This window comes from Rhinolophus sinicus, linkage group LG07, assembly GCF_036562045.2.
Source record: "Rhinolophus sinicus isolate RSC01 linkage group LG07, ASM3656204v1, whole genome shotgun sequence".
In the NCBI taxonomy this organism is placed as follows: domain Eukaryota; kingdom Metazoa; phylum Chordata; class Mammalia; order Chiroptera; family Rhinolophidae; genus Rhinolophus; species Rhinolophus sinicus.
This window is the reverse complement of record NC_133757.1, coordinates 93,371,667-93,390,210: the sequence shown is the minus strand read 5'-3', so window position 1 is coordinate 93,390,210 and position 18,544 is coordinate 93,371,667. Positions and strand designations below refer to the sequence as shown.

The 18,544-nt window shown below is 38.0% G+C and overlaps 1 protein-coding gene across 5 annotated transcripts in view; it reads left to right on the top strand.

Moving 5' to 3' along the window:
- The window catches only part of MFAP3L (microfibril associated protein 3 like), a 38,547-nt gene extending 31,587 nt beyond the window's left edge, over window positions 1-6,960 (top strand). For all 5 annotated transcript variants that reach the window (XM_074338316.1, XM_019715166.2, XM_074338314.1 and 2 more), the window contains one exon: window positions 1,143-6,960. In XM_074338316.1, coding sequence (XP_074194417.1) covers window positions 1,154-2,077 — 924 coding nt within the window. In that variant the 5' untranslated portion in view covers window positions 1,143-1,153 and the 3' untranslated portion in view covers window positions 2,078-6,960. The remainder of the gene's footprint in view (window positions 1-1,142) is intronic.
- Window positions 6,961-18,544: the final 11,584 nt, after the last annotated feature.

The window sequence follows — 18,544 nt, the reverse complement described above, 5'->3', positions numbered from 1 at the left end:
TGCATGTTAAATTTCTCCATCTTTCAGGAGAGGTTCCTCTCATTGGCTTAGGGAACTAGAGTGCTTTGATGGAGAAATGTCTACCTGCTCTGCTCCTCAGAACTCCCGACAAGTCTGACCTGGACTCTCCTCTCTCCAGAGGACATAGTAGGGAAGTGGTAGGATTTCAGAAAGGCTCAGACCCAAGACCCAGAAGCGAAACCTATTCTCATGATGTCCGTGGGTCCTCTGACTTGCAGGTACACAAAGACTTAATTCCAACTAAAGAGTTTCATCGGATTCAGAATCTCATTTTCTAGGGCAATACTAGGTGCCTTCCAGGCCAGAGGGGGAAGGAAGAATGGCACTTATCACCATGCATTTTGTATAGTGTGAGGCTTACTTTCAGTTTGATGAGTCTATAATTTATTTGTGAGGCTAAAACAAATGGATGCTAATTCACACCCAGCCTCTGAATCTTCACATTATTAGCTTGCAACTTTAAGTAGCATAGACAAGTCATTGTAGAGTCACAAAATTAATGACGTAACTATATTTTAATTAACTGAGGTCGTAAAAGGATAACTTCAATCTCAAATATGAGAAACCCACGTAAATAATTATAATTTAATTGATTTACTCCAGAGTTTATGTTGATCCTAAGCTACATTCTGAGAAGCATTAAACTCCGTAGTGAACATATATTCAATTGAGTCAGGCTGTCAGGCAGGTTAGAACATCGGATGCTGTCATTAAGGAATTCTCTAGTAAGAGCACAGTATTTTCCAGATTGTTTATTTTTCTTATTTCTCACTGGAATTACACAGTATGGTTTGGTGGTTAAGAGTACAGCTTCTTGAACTTAAGGTAGTTCATCTTCTAGCTCGACTGCTTCCCAATTGGTGACCTTGGGAAGGTGCTTCAGTCTAACTGGGCCTCAGTGTTCTCACCCTATAAAATGGGGCTAGAGTGTATACCTACCCCACAGAACTGTTGTGAAGATTAAATGGGGTCCTCCTCCATGTCCCCTACGTGTGGTGCATAGTAAATATCCACTGTCGTTACCATTAGTAGTGGATGCTTTTCAGTAATGTGTGTGTGCGTAGTCACTTCAATGGCAACTGTAGGTCCTTTCTTGAATTCTCTCCTCTCCTTCCCGACAGGAAAATGGCAGATGCACGAGAGTGGCCTCCTCAACATCACGAAAGTGTCTTTTTCAGACCGAGGTAAATACACGTGTGTGGCTTCTAATGTCTACGGCACCGTGAACAACACAGTGACCCTGCGCGTCGTCTTCACCTCTGGAGACATGGGCGTCTACTACATGGTGGTCTGCCTGGTGGCCTTCACCATCGTCATGGTCCTCAATATTACCCGCCTGTGCATGATGAGCAGCCACCTGAAGAAGACTGAGAAAGCCATCAACGAGTTCTTCAGGACCGAAGGTGCCGAGAAGCTGCAGAAGGCCTTTGAGATCGCCAAGCGGATCCCCATCATCACCTCAGCCAAAACTCTGGAGCTTGCCAAAGTCACCCAGTTTAAAACCATGGAGTTCGCCCGCTACATTGAGGAGCTGGCCAGGAGCGTGCCTCTGCCTCCTCTCATTATGAACTGCAGGACCATCATGGAAGAAATCATGGAAGTGGTCGGGCTGGAGGAGCAGGGGCAGAATTTTGTCCGGCACACTCCCGAAGGCCAGGAGACCACAGACAGGGACCATGAGGTCTACACGATCCCCAGTTCTCTGAAGCGAAGCGATTCCCCCACCGCCGACTCGGACGCCTCATCGCTGCACGAACAGCCTCAGCAGATTGCCATCAAGGTGTCGGTTCATCCACAGGCCAAGAAAGATCACGTGGACGACCAAGAGGGGGGACAGTTTGAAGTCAAAGATGAAGAGGAGACAGAACCGTCGGCTGAACATTCCCCAGAAACTGCGGAGCCTTCTACGGATGTAACATCCACGGAGCTAACGTCTGAAGAGCTTACACCTGAAGAGGTATCAGATAGAGTCCCGCCGGCAGCTCACCTGGAAACGACAGAGCCGGCAGAGGCACATGATAGAAACACCTGCATTATTTATGAAAGCCATGTCTAAAATCAACTCCGAAAAGCTATGCATATCAAGAAAATTCAGGGGCTGCTCCTGTAGTCCAGACGTAGTTACGCACTTGCCGCTAAGCCTTACCAGGAGACTCTCATCCCTTAGGTAGGAGTGATGCCATTTTAAAAGGGAAACATCTGCGTGCAGTTCATGTGACTGGAATTTCCCCAGTAGAAAAGGACGTGGGAAACATCTGGGTGCAGAATTGATAATATTGGACAGAAGGTGTCTGTCCATGTGATACAAATTTTAGAGCCCATTCTCTGCCAAATACCTTAATTGGCGATGCCCTTTTGGCAAAGAGTACACTACTGTAAGGTAAATTCTGAGTTCGAGCTCTGTCCAATGCACACTGCATTGCTTTTCCTTTAAAAAATTAATAGGTCTGCTACAATAGCAAATGCACGTATATGGGTTTGTTGCACTATCTTCTCAGTTTTTATTCCTTCCACTGTTCCTTTATGATGGAGTAGTTGTTATAGTAATACTAATGGCTTTTTCTGGTTTAGTCCTCTTTGCCACTTTGTCCTATTTTCCCCTAGAACATTTACCTCAGAGGCTTTGGGATCAGTCCCAGATACCAAGGCTGATATCTACAAGTCGTTTGTGGTGTCCAAAGTAGTTACTAGGCTCCTTATTTCTGTCATTTCCCAGGCCCGCTTTCATACATTGCTTTTTTGTTTCCAGTGAAGCTGCTGTTGTGAAACTGAGAAAAACTTTGCCCAGGAATAGCACTTTAATAGCCAAATAAAAATGTGTTTACCTGTCTCATTCTGAGCTCAACTGACATATCAGGAGATATTGTCAAAGGTTCAATATACGCGCACTACCCATGGAAACTGCTGTTTTTATGTTTAAGTAACATCATCCTGCAAACAAAGACTGATTCTTTATCTAGGAAATTTATTGCTTCCAAAGACAGAGGCATTCAATGAATCCCTATAGGTTGTAGAATATTGGCTTCCTTAGAAGGTTGTGCAGGGACAATACGCCATCGGGTGACTCAAACACTTGATTTGAGACAGCAAATGTAAGGATCTGTAAAGTCATGTAACTAGTTCCACTTAAAAACTGTATGGCTAACTTGTTGGTCTTCAAAGGGGGAGTGAAAGCTTAGGATAACAGTATAGGGAACTGTACCATCAAATTTTATTCCAAAATTAACTGAATTCTTTTTTAGTTTCACAAAAAAAAAAAAAGTAGTTATATGCAAGGCAGAATGATGTTATGGGCAAAAGACAAAATTGGTCATCCAAAGGCCAACACCTTACCTGACTATGCCAGTACCAGCTGCCTGGCTTTGGGCAAGTCTGGGTTTCAATTTCCTTATCTGTCTAGAGGGGCAGGACTAGGTGAGCTCTGAGCACCATTTAAATGGTCTCACTCTCTCACAGAACCAAACCAATACTATCATCCTTGCTCGTTTTCACAATTACTTGAAAGATTTTCCCTCTTATCTCTGGATTCACCTAACATTTTTTTATGCTGCGTTACTTACTCAGAGAGGATCAGTTTAGAAAAACGTAGCATCTTAGTAAGTTGTGGATCTTCTCCCCCACAAAAAAATCATTAGTTTAGATTTAAATCTAAACTAAAAAGAATCTACAGTTTAGATTTAATTGTGGTGAGAATGAGTAGTTTTATTTCATTTGCACTTAGCAGCAAGGGAGACACTAACTTTAAGTAGTTATAAGGATCATGGCCACGTCAGGTGTTGGGGTCATGCCATGGGAGGTTATGTGGGCCATGCTGGTAATCAGAGAGCAGACCCAGATGTTAAGTCTCACTCTGTCACTATCTGGATAATTGACCTTGGACAACTCTCTTCCTTATTCAGGGGTTTAATCTTTTTTCATCTGCAAAATACAGGAGTTGTACCTGATAGGTCACAAGACCCTTTCTAGCCCAGACATTTACAATTTCATAGAAAGTCTGTAATCTCCCATGATGGGCACCGCTGGAAGAGACAAGCAACATTGGGAGCAAAAATAGGTACATGAGATTGGCTGCTTTTGCTATTTAAACTTGACAGCAAATGTATCTGGCTCTATAGCTGAGGGTAGTGGGTTTGGCTTTAGAAACGGCCTTGATGGGTGTCTTTAATCATAAATAACTGGTGTGGAAGGCAATCTGAAAGACATGGAGCTTAATTAGACATCTCTTGGTCAGGAATGAACTGTTAGCATCTAGTTAGAAGTGACGTGGATGGTCACAGAAAGGAATCAGTAAGGAGCAATCAAGAGAAACCATGACTTCTGTTTGTTTTGGGCTCTCTGGACTGGGATTTTATATATTTGGGTTACAGAAAAAACTTATCGCCGACTCTTAGACTATAAACATTTTCCACCTGTTAATGGAGGTCAACAAATTGTTACCATGGATCTATACGTCCAAAACAACAGAGACTTAAGCTCATTTTATGATATTGTGTGAGCTTTCTGCCATTTTATTCAGTTTTATTCTACCCAAACCCATGTGCAGATTTCCATATGGAGATTATAGAAGACATCTATTCCATCTAGACATTGATTAGGGGTAAAAAGTTTAAAATGGGCAGACTTTTGATGAAGCAAGAGCAGAAATGTGTGACCAAAGAATAATGCAATTTTGGTTTTAGCTTCTTTAGACTAGAGAGAGTATATAGATTTTTCAAAACTTTCCCCCTCTTTAAAACATCAAAAAGCTCTTGATATAATAATAGCCAACCTAAAAGGAGATTTGCTTACAGTGGAGATATTCCCCTTCCAGAAATTCTACACTCTTCTTATCCATTCCACAACGTCTTTACAAAGTGAGAAAGACTCTCCTGCTAGAACATGAAATGTAGAAGACCTCGTGACTTTCAGCTGATTTTTAAAGATAAACTGTTCAGCTTCATAGAAATTCATAGAAGTGTGTGTACATGTGTGCACACACACACGTCAGGCTCATTTGGGCAGTTTTAAAAGCTTAAGACTAAATCCCACACCATGTCCTTTGAGTCTTATGTAGTCATTCTCAAAATCAAACGATTTCTGGTTTCTGTGTCATCTCATCATATTTCTAGCAATTTTTTTCCTTGAAATTCTGAAAATGATTCAGATATGTGTGCATATTTAATTCACTTAGGTGATCTGTAAACTTGGATGGTGTTTATTCTAAATGGAAAAAAAATTTTATACTGAAAATCTATGTAATTTATAATGGTTTTGTTTAATATATTATATTTTCGTATCTTTAGGGCACATCTATTCTCATCTTTTTGTATATCATACTTGGCAAAAAGGAATACTAATACTTGACTAAAATCTCTAGGAACCAAATGTAATATATAGCATATAGAAATCATTCTTAATATATCTGATTGTTCTCACCCATCCCAAACATTATTGTGCCATGTCATTATATCCAGAATGATTTGTCTCAGATGCATTCCGTTTTTCAAATCTAAGGCTAAGAGGCCTGACATCTCTCACAATGGATTCTGGAATCCCTTTCCCTTCTTTTTCTTTTTTTAACTGTTTGCTTCATTTTTAATTGTCTATGTTGTTTAAGCTTCCCTTGAAAGGGCAAGTGTGAGATAAGAAAGCAACTTGATGAAAAGACTGAATTGAACTATGGCTATGTAAGTTATTTAATGGACTGATAATTTGTTTTAAATCTAATGCTTGGATTGTTATTTATTGGTGATCTAGGACCTGCTCACTTCTCTAGCACACGAAGAAAATGTGAGGCACAAAGAATATTTGCGTGTTTTGTACAGGTACACTCTCAGTGTAGTACAGCCAACACAAATCAGCTTAACTATAGAAACATCAGTCCCAACCACTGGAAGAACTGTTTTAGAAAGACAAATCAGATACCTTTTATTCACAGATTGAAATACAGTGTTGTATCAGTGCTGAAACTCTTAACTGGTATCCTCTGTGATTCTGTAATGTGGGTTTCCTCCCAGTGTTTGATTTGGTAAGAAAATGGAACATTTAACGTATCTTTCAGCTACTCCATTTTATACTTAGCACAGTTCAATGCTATCCTGTACCTGTCTTCACATAACCTTTTGACAGTCCCTTAAGACTATTATCCCTGTTTCTATCCTTGCTTTTAAACTAATTTATCGGTACTCTTTAAATATCTACTAAATCTCATTGTATATTCTTACACATACTTTGAGCACCTGATATCTTCAAGATATTAGTCCTTTTTACGTTCATCTATTCATTTAAAACTCCTTCAGCAGATAAAGTTCATTTTCCTAATGACTTTTTTAGGGTTTCTACAGTGATTAATCAGGTTTGGATTAAACAAATCAGTGGTGGGGGAAAAAAATCAAATAAAACAGAATTGCTTATTATGTTTTCCAAAAGACTGAGTGATTATCTGTTATACAAGAAAATGTCATATGAGGGTGATAATGATCATTGAGATTCTTTAGAGATGTCATTTTTAAGGCAGCTGATACTTAGAATACTACAATCAAAACTGAAGCTCTTAGAGAATGTAAAAATAGAAATCAAATAGTTCTAAGAATATTTTGGCAAAAATTATTTTTATTTAACCAGTAGCAAAAGCCTTCAAATGCATCTCTCAGACACCATAGATCTGTCTACTGTGAGTTTGGGTCAAAGAAGAGGCTTATATTTATGGTTGATTTGCTGTACATCTAGTTCTGGATGGCCTTCGTTAAAATTGAAAAATGAGATGAAAAAATTTATCTGGGCGGAAATGTCAAACTGGTAATTTTGTGAACTATAAGTGTTCACTTTTTAAAAATAATTTAAAGGTGGAAATAAATGAGTAATATTTAAATTGATGTTATAGTAGAAAAAAATTATGTGATCCATCCTGTATTTTGATTGTTGCTTTAATAAAGGGATTGCACATGTGTGCGGAATGTGTGTCGTGTCCCACCTGAAAGGCATGTCATTGTGCCCTGATTTACTCTTTCCAATGATATGATATCTGTAGTCAATTCTTATCCTGACTTTTTGCATCTGCAGCATATCTTGGGGAGAAGAGGAAAACTTAAATAACTTTTATGTAAAACTGCAAACTTTATCCAAATTCAGAAACCTTAACTCTGTCCTGACAAACTTTATAGCAACTTATTTTTATCTATATCAACAAATCATTTCTAACAGGTAACATCAAGCTTACTGTAGAGAATCTGAAAATCAGGAAACTCACATACCCAGAACTTTTCACGGGAGAAGTAGATCTGCCACAAAACACCTAGACAACACCAAATCTAGGTCAAATCAGAACATGCTAAGTACATAGGTTTCTCTGACAATCAGGAAGCTTCGAAAGCCACATTCCTCTCACATAAGACAAGATGTGGGACATGTAAGCGGAAACAAGAAAGGAGACCACCAAATGGGAAAGTGAGACAATGAAAAGGGCAGAAAGTATTTCACTGTCCTTATTTTACTGTAGACTAAAGAGGCAACCAAAAGTACTGAGTGAGTTACTTAGTAAACCATGCATGTAACTAACCATCCATAGATTTTTCTCAAGCAATAAAGGGTTTAAGAAAATTATGCTGGCATCAATAAAACCATTAATAATTGTGTCCTCATGAAAGAGAAAATAGGAAAGTTTTGTCCTAACATGGTAATTTTGATGGGTGCATATTTTCAAACCCAGAACAAACAGTTGCTAAGTTTTTCTGCAGGTTTTGGAATGCCATGTTCTGCATTGGCTTTAATCAAAGGAGCGAGGTAAGGCTTAATGTTAATCAGTGATTTTTAAAGGATACAGTCGTAGAGTTACAAAATAAGTAGGTTATCTGGTTTACCTAGCTTTCCTACAGCATGCTTAACAAGTAGTAGTTCAGCCCTGCTTGAAAACCTGACAAATAGGGCGCTCACTACCTCATGCAGTAGCATATTCTGTTGCTGATAGGTTTTAAACTCTAAGTCAAAAAAATCTTAAAAGTAGTACCACATTGGTTCTTGATGATCTGAGTTGAAAATGTGAGCTAGTCCTGCCACAATAAAATTTGCTGTCAATACAAAACTAAAATTATAAATGTATTTGTATAAAGGAGGTTTACAACAATTTGGGGTTCTCCTGATACCACATAAATTATATACCAAGAGGTGCATACCCTTTTGAGTGCATGGTTTCTGTCAGCTGGCAGAAGTCAGGTGAATCAGGTGTTCCCCACCCCCTCCAAGCCCTGAGATGCCCTAAGGCTACAGCTCATTAAATAAGGGATGTGTTATTTTGTTAAACAAGCCAGAACAAAAACGAACAAACTAGCAGATTAATTGCCTCAGTAAATTATGGTTTGAAGGACCACTAGAATTGACGTCCTACAGGAAGTGTATATACGTATGTGTTAAGTGGCATATTAAAGTATTTTGAACTAGCAATTGGATTAGAGCTGGCACCAATTGCATTTACACTATTAGGTAAAATGAAGACTCCAAGGGTAAACTAACAATTTTCCTAAGGTACTGAAGAATAAAAAATAAGTTAAAAAAATATGAAGAATGATACAGCAATATGAATTTTTCAAAAAAATTCACACTACCAATGGAGTGGGTTTTCTTTAAATAGACTCTTGTTTTCAAGTTCATTGTGGAATAGGAATCCCAGTGAATATGTAAAAAAATCACTTATGCACAGAAGTCTAACAAAATTGGGGGACTTTTTGTTGTTCAGTATAAATGCTGTACAGCGTCTGTTTCCTGAAACTTACCATGATTCATATAAAGCTGATGCATGTTGGAGACCTGTAACGTGATCAGTGCCTGTGGTTTTAAGTCTGATTATTATGTTTACAGGTACTGCACACTTCCTCCCTTTGGGCTTTTGGTGGGGTGAACAATGTTTTCTCAAAGACTTAAGAAGATTCCTAATTCTAGCTGTCAAGGTTTTTACATGAAATGGGGAACACATGACAAGTGTTTCTGAAGAAAGATCAAATTCTTCTGTACCAGCTGTGCAGCTTGCCCACATGGTCAGCAATGTTTCCTGTTCGCTTCTTTGCTAGCGTTCTCTCAGCTGTTCGGCCAGTGGACCAAGTTACTATGCATGAAGAAAAATGCTTGATTCCAGAATATATTCTACGAGAAAATTCATCTACCACCATGTAGCAGACACTTTATCAGTTTATCATAAAACAGGTAAATTTTAATGCTGGTGATGTCTGAAATTATTTTAAAACTAAAACACCACAAAAATTATGACCTGGCATCATGTTTGTAGAAATGTCTTCATCTAAAGAAGAAGAAATTTGAAAGTGTTAAGAACTCAGAAATTGCAGAAAATTTATGATATTCTATTTGTAGGGAAAATAAATGATAGCTAACATAGGGAATCTGTGATCATTAAACTTTAATGTACAGAATATAACTTTCCTATTTTTTGTCATTACAGTTAATTACTTAGATACATTAATGATATTTCTTAAACTGCCAAATCCTGAAAAAAATTTAACCCCAAATTAAAAAATATATATGTATTATTCTTGTATCATGTTAACTATTTTATTTTACCTTCTCATTCCATAATGATTGAAGTGATTGACTTAAATTATATTTTACTTTCTGTGAATCCTTTGAAATTGATGATTGCTGTGTTTTGTACAAGTTCACTAACTCCATAACCAGACTACATTATTAATCAAACATTTTACTCATTTTTAATCAATGAAAGATTTACAATATGATTATAAAAGCAGAACAGCTGGATGATCTATAAATGTTTTATCCATAGCTTAAAATGGAAGAATTTCTGCTCTAACACAAGAATAAGACATTGTTATTATAGTACGCTCACAAATAGACTGAATGTTTTTGTCCACCCAAAATTCATAGGTTGCGATAGTATTTGGAGGTGGGGCCTTGGTGGTTGATTAGGTCAGGAAGGCAGAGCCCTCATGAATGGGATTAGTGCCCTTTTAAAAAAGATCCCACAGAGCTCCCTCGCCTCTTCTCCCATGTGAGGACACAGCTGTCTATGAACCAGGAAGCCAGGTCTCACCAGACACCAAATCTTCCAACACCTTGATCTTGGACTTCCCAGTCTCCAGAATAATAAGAAATAGATCTTTATTGTTTAAATCACTCAGTCTATGGTGTTGTTGTTTTTTATAGCAGCCTGAATGGACTAAGACAGGATGTATAGTAGAAAATGGAGCAAGAACACATAAAACATACAATGTGTTCCCTCCAAGTCCTTAGGTCTGGATTTGGATTGCCTTTTTAAACACTTTCCTTGAGATTTTTAAAAAACACCTCAATATAAAATCAATACAAATATAGAATTATAAGCCTTCAGATTATTTTCATTCTTCATTAAACATTTACATTCACCAGCATAGAAAAATTATAACGTAGTCATGATTATTCTGTTTGAGCTCTCAAGAGACAGCTATGCTTTATAACACCAAATTTAGACTCAGTCCATTACCTAAACATAAAATTACCTCACTCCAATTAGGACTAAAAATGTATATGGTGAGCTGACCTGAAACTACTTGTTTCTGAACATGTATGTCTGCTCGTGTTACATGTATGAATTCTATCTTTCTAAATACTCTGAGCCTAGAATACAAAACACATTTCTAACTAGACTTTTCATTTCAAGATAACTGAAGAGTCACATGAAGTTGTAAGAAATAGTAGAGAGAGATCCCCTGTACCTTTTACCCAGTTCCCTCAATGGCAACATCTTGCAAAACTATAGTCCACTATCACACTCAGGGTGTCAACACTGATACAATTTCCCAGTCTTAATCAGGTCTCCCCAGTTTTACATGTATCCATTTGTGTGTGTGCATTCTGTTCTATACAATTTTATCATGTCTTGACTGTAGCCACCACCATGGTCAAGATACAGAACGGATACATCATAAGGATCCCTCCTGTTGCTCCTTTGTAAGCACACCTACCTACTGCCTGCCCCCGAACACGTTGTTGTTTCTTTTAAATTAGTAAACTCTACTTAGATAACTGAAGCTTGCCTGGAACCAATTATAATATGTGTGTTTTCCATAGAAATAGATTTAAATTGATCAGTTTCTTGATGCCTGATTTCCTGTCGCATAGTCTCAGGACTTAGGCTATGAAGACAGATGATTTCTGAAACACAAAGGAAGGACAGCCACATATTTGAAATTGTAGAAAACCCTTGAGGAGAGGACCTGAGGCAGCAAGAGGATGTGTGACGTTCAATTCACACCCTAAACTACTCTTACAGCCAAAAGATGCAGAACATAGAACAAAGGTGTGGTTTCTACATGTCTTTAAAAGTCTCAAGGAAAGAGAAATCACTCCCTCATGTATCTTAAAATGTCTAGTGCTCACCACCCCTCCAAAAGTTCCAAAACTAAGGGCATAGAATAATAGACAGAAAATCATGAGTAAAAGCTCCAACCACCTCTGTGATACTGGTGATTTTGTCAACCTTGCACTCTTCTCCCTTAATAAGACAGGACTTAGAATTAAGTGCCCAGCACCTAGGCCATATTGAGATATCTATCAATTCTCATGTTATATTACGAAAGCATTAAAGCTCTAGTAAAAATGTCATTTACCATCTCAAGCACTGAAACTAAGACAACTGGCCACAGTGTTGAGGGTAAAGAGCCTCTACCCAACTCAAGGGGAGGTACAAGAGGCAGATTCCTAAACAGGGTCACTTGAGGAGTTTTGAAAGGTCCTCATTCAAAACCACTGCAAGGCCACCATGAAAGAGTCGTGTGTCTTCAGAGTAACATTTTTCTCTTCTTATGCAAATGCCCTAGACTGTAATCACAGTTAGCCTCCATCAGGCATTATTAATTCATAGTATGGATTGGTTTAATCCTATGACTCTACCTAACAACCAGCTGAAATCTGAGCATGTAGGGGAACAGGAGTGTTGAGAGGAAGAGGAGAGTGACGTTGACTCCAAGGAGATTTCCAGGGGGCCTGGCCCGGGTGGGGGTCCTGAGCAGCCAGGAAGCATCACGCCTGCTGAACTCTTGGAAGCATAAGAGGAGTTGCCCAAGGGAACCATGAGAAAACTATAAAATCACTTCTACTTCATATGTTACCCAGAACCAGCCATGCTCAGATATCAGTGAATTTTTAAAAATATGGGAAATGGTGTGTTAGCTTACTTGAATCAGTCATTAAAATTATATATATAATATTTATATATATATTATTACCTAATTTCTTGTTAAGGAATCCCTCCAGTTTTATCCTTGTTCTCTCCTCAATAACATGAACCTCAATGTCTAAAGTATTTTGGTCTAAGCTAATCAGCAGTGTCCTGTTATAAAAATTAAGTTATTAAATCATTTCTAAGAAATTATTCCCCGTGCTAGTAGAGGACAGACTTCCAGTTAAGTAGCAATATTAAAGCATCTTTCAAATACATTTTTATTTTATGATACATTAATTAGGATACTTGATCTCCATCAATTCAAAAATGTTCTTTATAATTAAACCACATCAGAAACAGTACTGTTCTGTATTTTTCATTCAAAACTCAGCACTAAGCACAAGATCTGCACACCATACTCTAAATTTGATAACCAATTGTATTCTGTAATGCCTACGTTTTGCTCTCTTTTCTCTGTATATTCTGTATTTCAGTCTTACAAATTGTTTATAGTCATTTATTAACAGTGGGGTGTAATATGTCCTGTCATTTTTTTTTCAATCAGAGAGTATTTAGATAAAGCCAGGAAAACACTTAAGTGTTTTCTTTGGATTCCTCTCTATAATAGTACACACCCTTCTTCCTCCCTGTCTTACAGGCAGTTTAACCTAATAAACTATCACGTTTTAAAAAATAAAAAAAGTTAAGTAATTTTTCCCAAGACCATAATAGATTCTTCAGCTACTAGACTGTGAACACGATACAGACAGGAATTGCATTCATATCACCACAGTGCTTTCCAAGGAACTGTAAAAGATTACTGGCCTCTAGTAAATGTTAATTAAATGAAAACAAATATATCCTCTAGCTAACCACAATTTATTGGAATTGGATTAAATGTCTTCGTACGTGAAGGATACAAAGCACATTTTGAAGAATTTCTTTGAACCTAAAACCATCCCCCATTCCCAGGATGGTTTTTCTGGGTGGATTTCTTTTTTTAAGAAGAGGGTCAATTATATGGTGACGGAAGGAGAAGTGACTCTGGGTGGTGAATACACAATGCAATATATAGATGATGTATTATAGAATTGTACACTTGAAACATACATAATTTTACTAACCAATGTCACCCCAATACATTTAATACAAATTTTAAAAAAATAATAGACTATAATTTAAATTTCTTCCAATTTTCTTTTGCACAGTAACCTCATATTTGAAAGAGCGGTTTAAAAGTCTTTTGTCCACTGCAGTTATGTCACCGTAAGACAATTTTTTATAATTAGAGATCAGCAGTGAATTCAAGAGAAAGGAATTGTGACAGTGAAATTACTTCTGTGTCATTATGTATCATGTTCTCTGCAAGCACTTTACAGTCACTGGAAGTCTGAGCATTATCAAACCACATCCTTTGTGCAGTGCAGACATTGGCAGGGACAGTCAATGGGCCCAGTTATAGGATAATATATTAACTGTCCAGATTGCCCTGGCTTTGTTCTAGGTTTCTTTTACTTCAAACACAAAACAAAATAAAATTGTAGTGAAAAATAGGAATGGAGAATCCGGTGCCTGGAGCTTGTGCTATCTTCTTCTTAAATCTTCACCAAGGCAGACTGGCTGCATTGGAAAATTAATCCACAAACAGCTGAGTTTAAATGTTCCTTTCCTAAATGATGAAGAGTTTTTCTTCCCTAATTTGCTTTCAGAGCCCAAATAGGACAGCACTTCACATGGATCTCATAGTGCGAACAGGAAAAATGTGACTCATTAAGGGAATGACTTCAAGATCGAGAAGGCATTGCCTGTAATTGGCACAATATAGCAGTATTGACTCCAGAATCCCGACACTGCGTAGTCTGGTATTGCCCTCATTCATTTCTCTTTACACAACCAGCTCCTGTTATTTGTGACGAGCCATAGTCATGCCATTCATGGGGAGATGAAGGATTTCTGCAGTTTGTTGGGGCTTCATTTTCTCAAGGAGTCACCATTTCCTCCCCTACCTCATCAGAGAAATCCAGTTTTGCCTTGACTTTTTATGCCCCTCCATCTTGGTCCTGTTATGGGGCAAGCTGGACCAGGTATCAGCCCCCAGTGCATAATGAACACCTTTGTTTTCCTCCTATCTTGAAGTTACCCAAATGCTTCACAGGTAGGCTGGTGCTCACGTTTACACAGGCAACTACTGAATCCACCCCAGGAGATACTGGCTATCACTGGTTCTCATATTTCTGCTGCAATTATCTCTGGTCTCCTCCAGCCATTCTTACTCACCATATGCATCCACTAAGACACATACAAATGTCCCAACATTAACTGCTTTTAATTCTGTGGGTTAGCTTTTGTTCTCATATATTACCAGGGCCTTTGAAAGATAAGTCTGCATACTTCCTCAATTCTGCCTCTCTTTCCAAACTTCTCAGCGGATCAGACCTAATTTATCTCCACTAGCCTGACTCCTCTTTACTGTCCTGATCCCTGGACCTCACTAACGCATTCTCAGTCTCCCCTTCCTGAGCATAACCTCCACTGACCTGCACACTGACATGCCACCATCATCAGAACACTGTCATCTTTTTCATCCTTGTTCTCCATACACGGAGAAAACTCATTTTAGAGGCCTCAAGCTATTGGCTCTGGATTGCTTCTCTAGGTGATAAACTGCTTATGTACCGATGTACCCTACTTCCTGTGCACACCAGCTTATATGCTCGTGTGTGCAATGTGCACACACTCACACATACACACAGCCCAGCTTTCCAAGGGCAACCACAGGCAGGCGAGGAGGAGGAAGAAGTGCTAACAGGGTTATGAGCCATTCTGATGATTCTCAGAAAGAATAACTATGGAAAATCAAGAGGATGCATCTTATAATGGCAGAACTGTCACTATGTGACACACATGTCATGTGATTTTGCAATAGTGGGACTGATATTTGCAACCATGAAAGTCTGCCTACCCCCTCTCACGTCCTCCATGATACCCTATGTGGACAGAAATGTACTCAACCAAATCAGCCAGTTCTTTGACTTGGTTCTAACACTGCCACCCCATCCAAAAGTTCAATTACATTCTAGAGGCCGCAGTGAGGGTGGAAATCATAGCCAGATTCCTAACATTTTAACTAGAGTCCATTTGTAGCCACTCCGTCACACTCCCCTGAACAGCCTAGTTCTATATTCACTGCTACACAAATCTGAGATGAGTCTTCGATCCCAGAGCTCTCCACTGATCTGACATCTGGCCATGTGGCTCAGCTGCTGCTCTCAAGTATTAATAACATCAGCCCTGCCCAATGTCAATGTAAATCCTCTTTTCTAGCATTTGCAGAGTCACGATAGGCTAGACCCTAGGTACTATTTAACTACATGGTAGAAATCCTTTTGAACCCATTTTATACATCACTTCTATTTAATTGCTGTATTTCTCTGAGCTCAACTTGACCTCTTTATCACCACCTTATAAAGGAATTGTTAGATCCAGATACGGACTGAAAGTGGGAACAGTTGTTTTTTACTTTTATGAGAATGTTGTGCAAATACAATTTTAATTGTTATTGCTAAGTACTCAGGAATTTAATTTTACCAATTATCAAGTGCTTCCTTTGTAATGTCTTTATACTAACTGAGTTAGAACAAATCCTACTGTAGTATAATGTTACATTATCTTCTTACCTAATAAGTAATAACTTCATGGAAATGAATAGGGTGTATTTACTATACAGTTTTCCTAATCCAATAACTTCTGGGTCTACTTCTATTTTACACTATGTACTAAATTTAAGCTAAATAGCAGGGAAAAAAATTAAAGGTAAGAAAATGTGGAAAGTAATCCTAGGATTTCCCAGAATTCCCTTATGCAGGGGCATGTGTTGCATTGTTTTTTCCACAAACTGATTAGAGATTCCTGAGATTCAACAAGAATCTATCCTCTCGTGTTAACTGGAAACTAGAACTAGATAATTGTGCATCTCATCACGCTATTTGCAAGTGAACCACTGTGCACTAACCTTGATAAGCAGAAGAGTCTGCCCAGCGAAGAAACAGGCATTTGTTTTTATAGAAGTATTCTTCATCTTGATATTGATGCATAGGATCTCTTGAGTCCTTGAAAAGTGTTTTTCTGTAAAGTAAAACCATCATTCTTTTGTAAAGTTCCAATAATAATCTTCAGATGAAAGACCACAAAGTATTTGTAAATTTTAAGAATAATCCTGAAGTATATATGTCACTTAACACCGTCAATAGGTTCTGTGACTTTAAGCAGAATGATGTATAACAAAACCAATTTTATTGTCAGCTAAGTGATATAAACAAGAATTATGTTCCTATGGCATCTTGTCAGCATTATAACAAAACGACTTTGAACAAAATGATGCTTTTCAAGAACCTACTGTATTCGAACTCTCAGATTAAGAATATCTCTGCAATACAAAATGAAGACTGACATGTCCATGTATATAATCACGTACTTTGACAGAGATTGTTTTGTAGTTAATGTGATTCTGAATTCATTACCCCTTAAAGATGTCCTCGTGTAGTTAATTACTGACCAGCTGACCCAAATAATTTCCCCTTTTTTTCAAAAATGTATTACATTTTAATTAATCAAATGATAAGGTTTGGACACACAAAACAACTCAACTTTACTTTCTGGGTGTTTCAGGCAGTCGAGGAAACATTAGGCTTCAAGGAGAACACAAAATGAACAAGACCTGGTTCCTATCCTGAAGAACTTCACCTTTTCCGAAAGTCCATAAGATACACAGTAAATAACGCTAACAGATGGCTAAAAAGTAATACCTGCCTTCTCTGACAGATAAAATCCGAGTGAAATTCAAGGGAGGAATAGCATACTTGTGACTGGGAGAAATCAAAACGTTGTGAAGAAAAAGACAATTTCAGATAATCGTGAAAAGTAGGTAGGATTTGAATAGATGAAGATGAGACTCAATGTAAGATGAGGGGTTGAGGTGATACAGAGCAATAAAAGACCTTCTCTTGGGCTATCATGTAGAATGTGAGGCAGCAGTGGTGAGAGTTTGGGAGGTCAGTTGGAGCCAGCTCTTGGGACCCTGAATGCCAGTGTGCAGAGCTTGAGCTTTATCCTTGGGCAACGTGGACTAACCAAGGAGAGAGTCACCCTGACAGGCCTCTGCTATAGACAGATGAATGGAGAGAAAGTGGAGGCTCTCTGTAGAGCCGTTCAGAAGGCCTTTGATAAAGATATGAACTATGTTAGAGGCAGCAAAGGGGGAATAAATGGAAGGAATGTAAGAGCTATTTCTAAGATGGAATCATCAGGAGCTTGGCAACAGATTGTTTCTGGAGCAAGAGAGAGGGAAGAACCAAAAATAAATTGGCGATTTTAAGCCTCGATGACTAAGAATTATAGTGTCATTAGCAGAAATAGGAAAGAGAACATAAAGAAAAATCAAATATTTGGAACAATTCTCATTATTAATGTTGTGATTCATTTAAAAGTCCTTTTTAGCTCAAGACTGACATGTCTATGTATATAATCACGTACTTTGACAGAGATTGTTTTTCTCAGTACGTTTGGAATTAGTAAATACTGTCTTGTCTTTGGATTCCCTCACATAGCAGGACTTTAAGAACCTGCTAAGATATGAGCATATACAATGGCATTTTATATATTTAAAATAAAATGCACATGTCACTGAATTTACTAGCACTTAAAAAGAGAATCAATAATTTCTCTTCTGCTGGAAATAGACTCATCATATTTGATACCTGGCTTATTAATTACTAGAAAGTCTTACCGTTATTGAAAACTTCCCAAACCAATGAAGAGATGGGAATTATAAAGACATGTTGTACAAACAACTAGAAATGAAATGGCTTAGTTAGGATGCTTTTGGCTGCTGGTAAGAGAAAACTCAACTCAAAATGAGTTAAACACCATTAGGACTCTTTTTTCTCACATAACAAGAACCCTAGAGGAGGGAGTTTCCCAGAATGATTAAATAATTAGCATAATTGAGTACTAAGATTTTTCTCCAGCCTTCAACAGAGCAATTTTCTCCTTGGTCCTTTAGTTGGGTTCCCTCATGGTCTCTAGGCAACAAAAGCAACCACATGTCTTCTCTCTTCATGCTTACCATTTGGAAACTGAAAATGTGAAGACTATTTCTCCTTAGTTTTGTTTGTTTATTTGTTGTATTTTATTTTAAGGAAAGGAAATCTTTCTCATAAGTACACACAGCAGAAATTTTCCAGGACTGAGTGAAATGTCCATCCCTAAATCAGTCACTGGCTTACATGAATCATAATAAACATTCTATTGATAGAGCCAATCTCCTCTGAAATCCACAACTATTAAGAGTGGTGAGCAAAAATCAGAGTTATAATAGAAAAG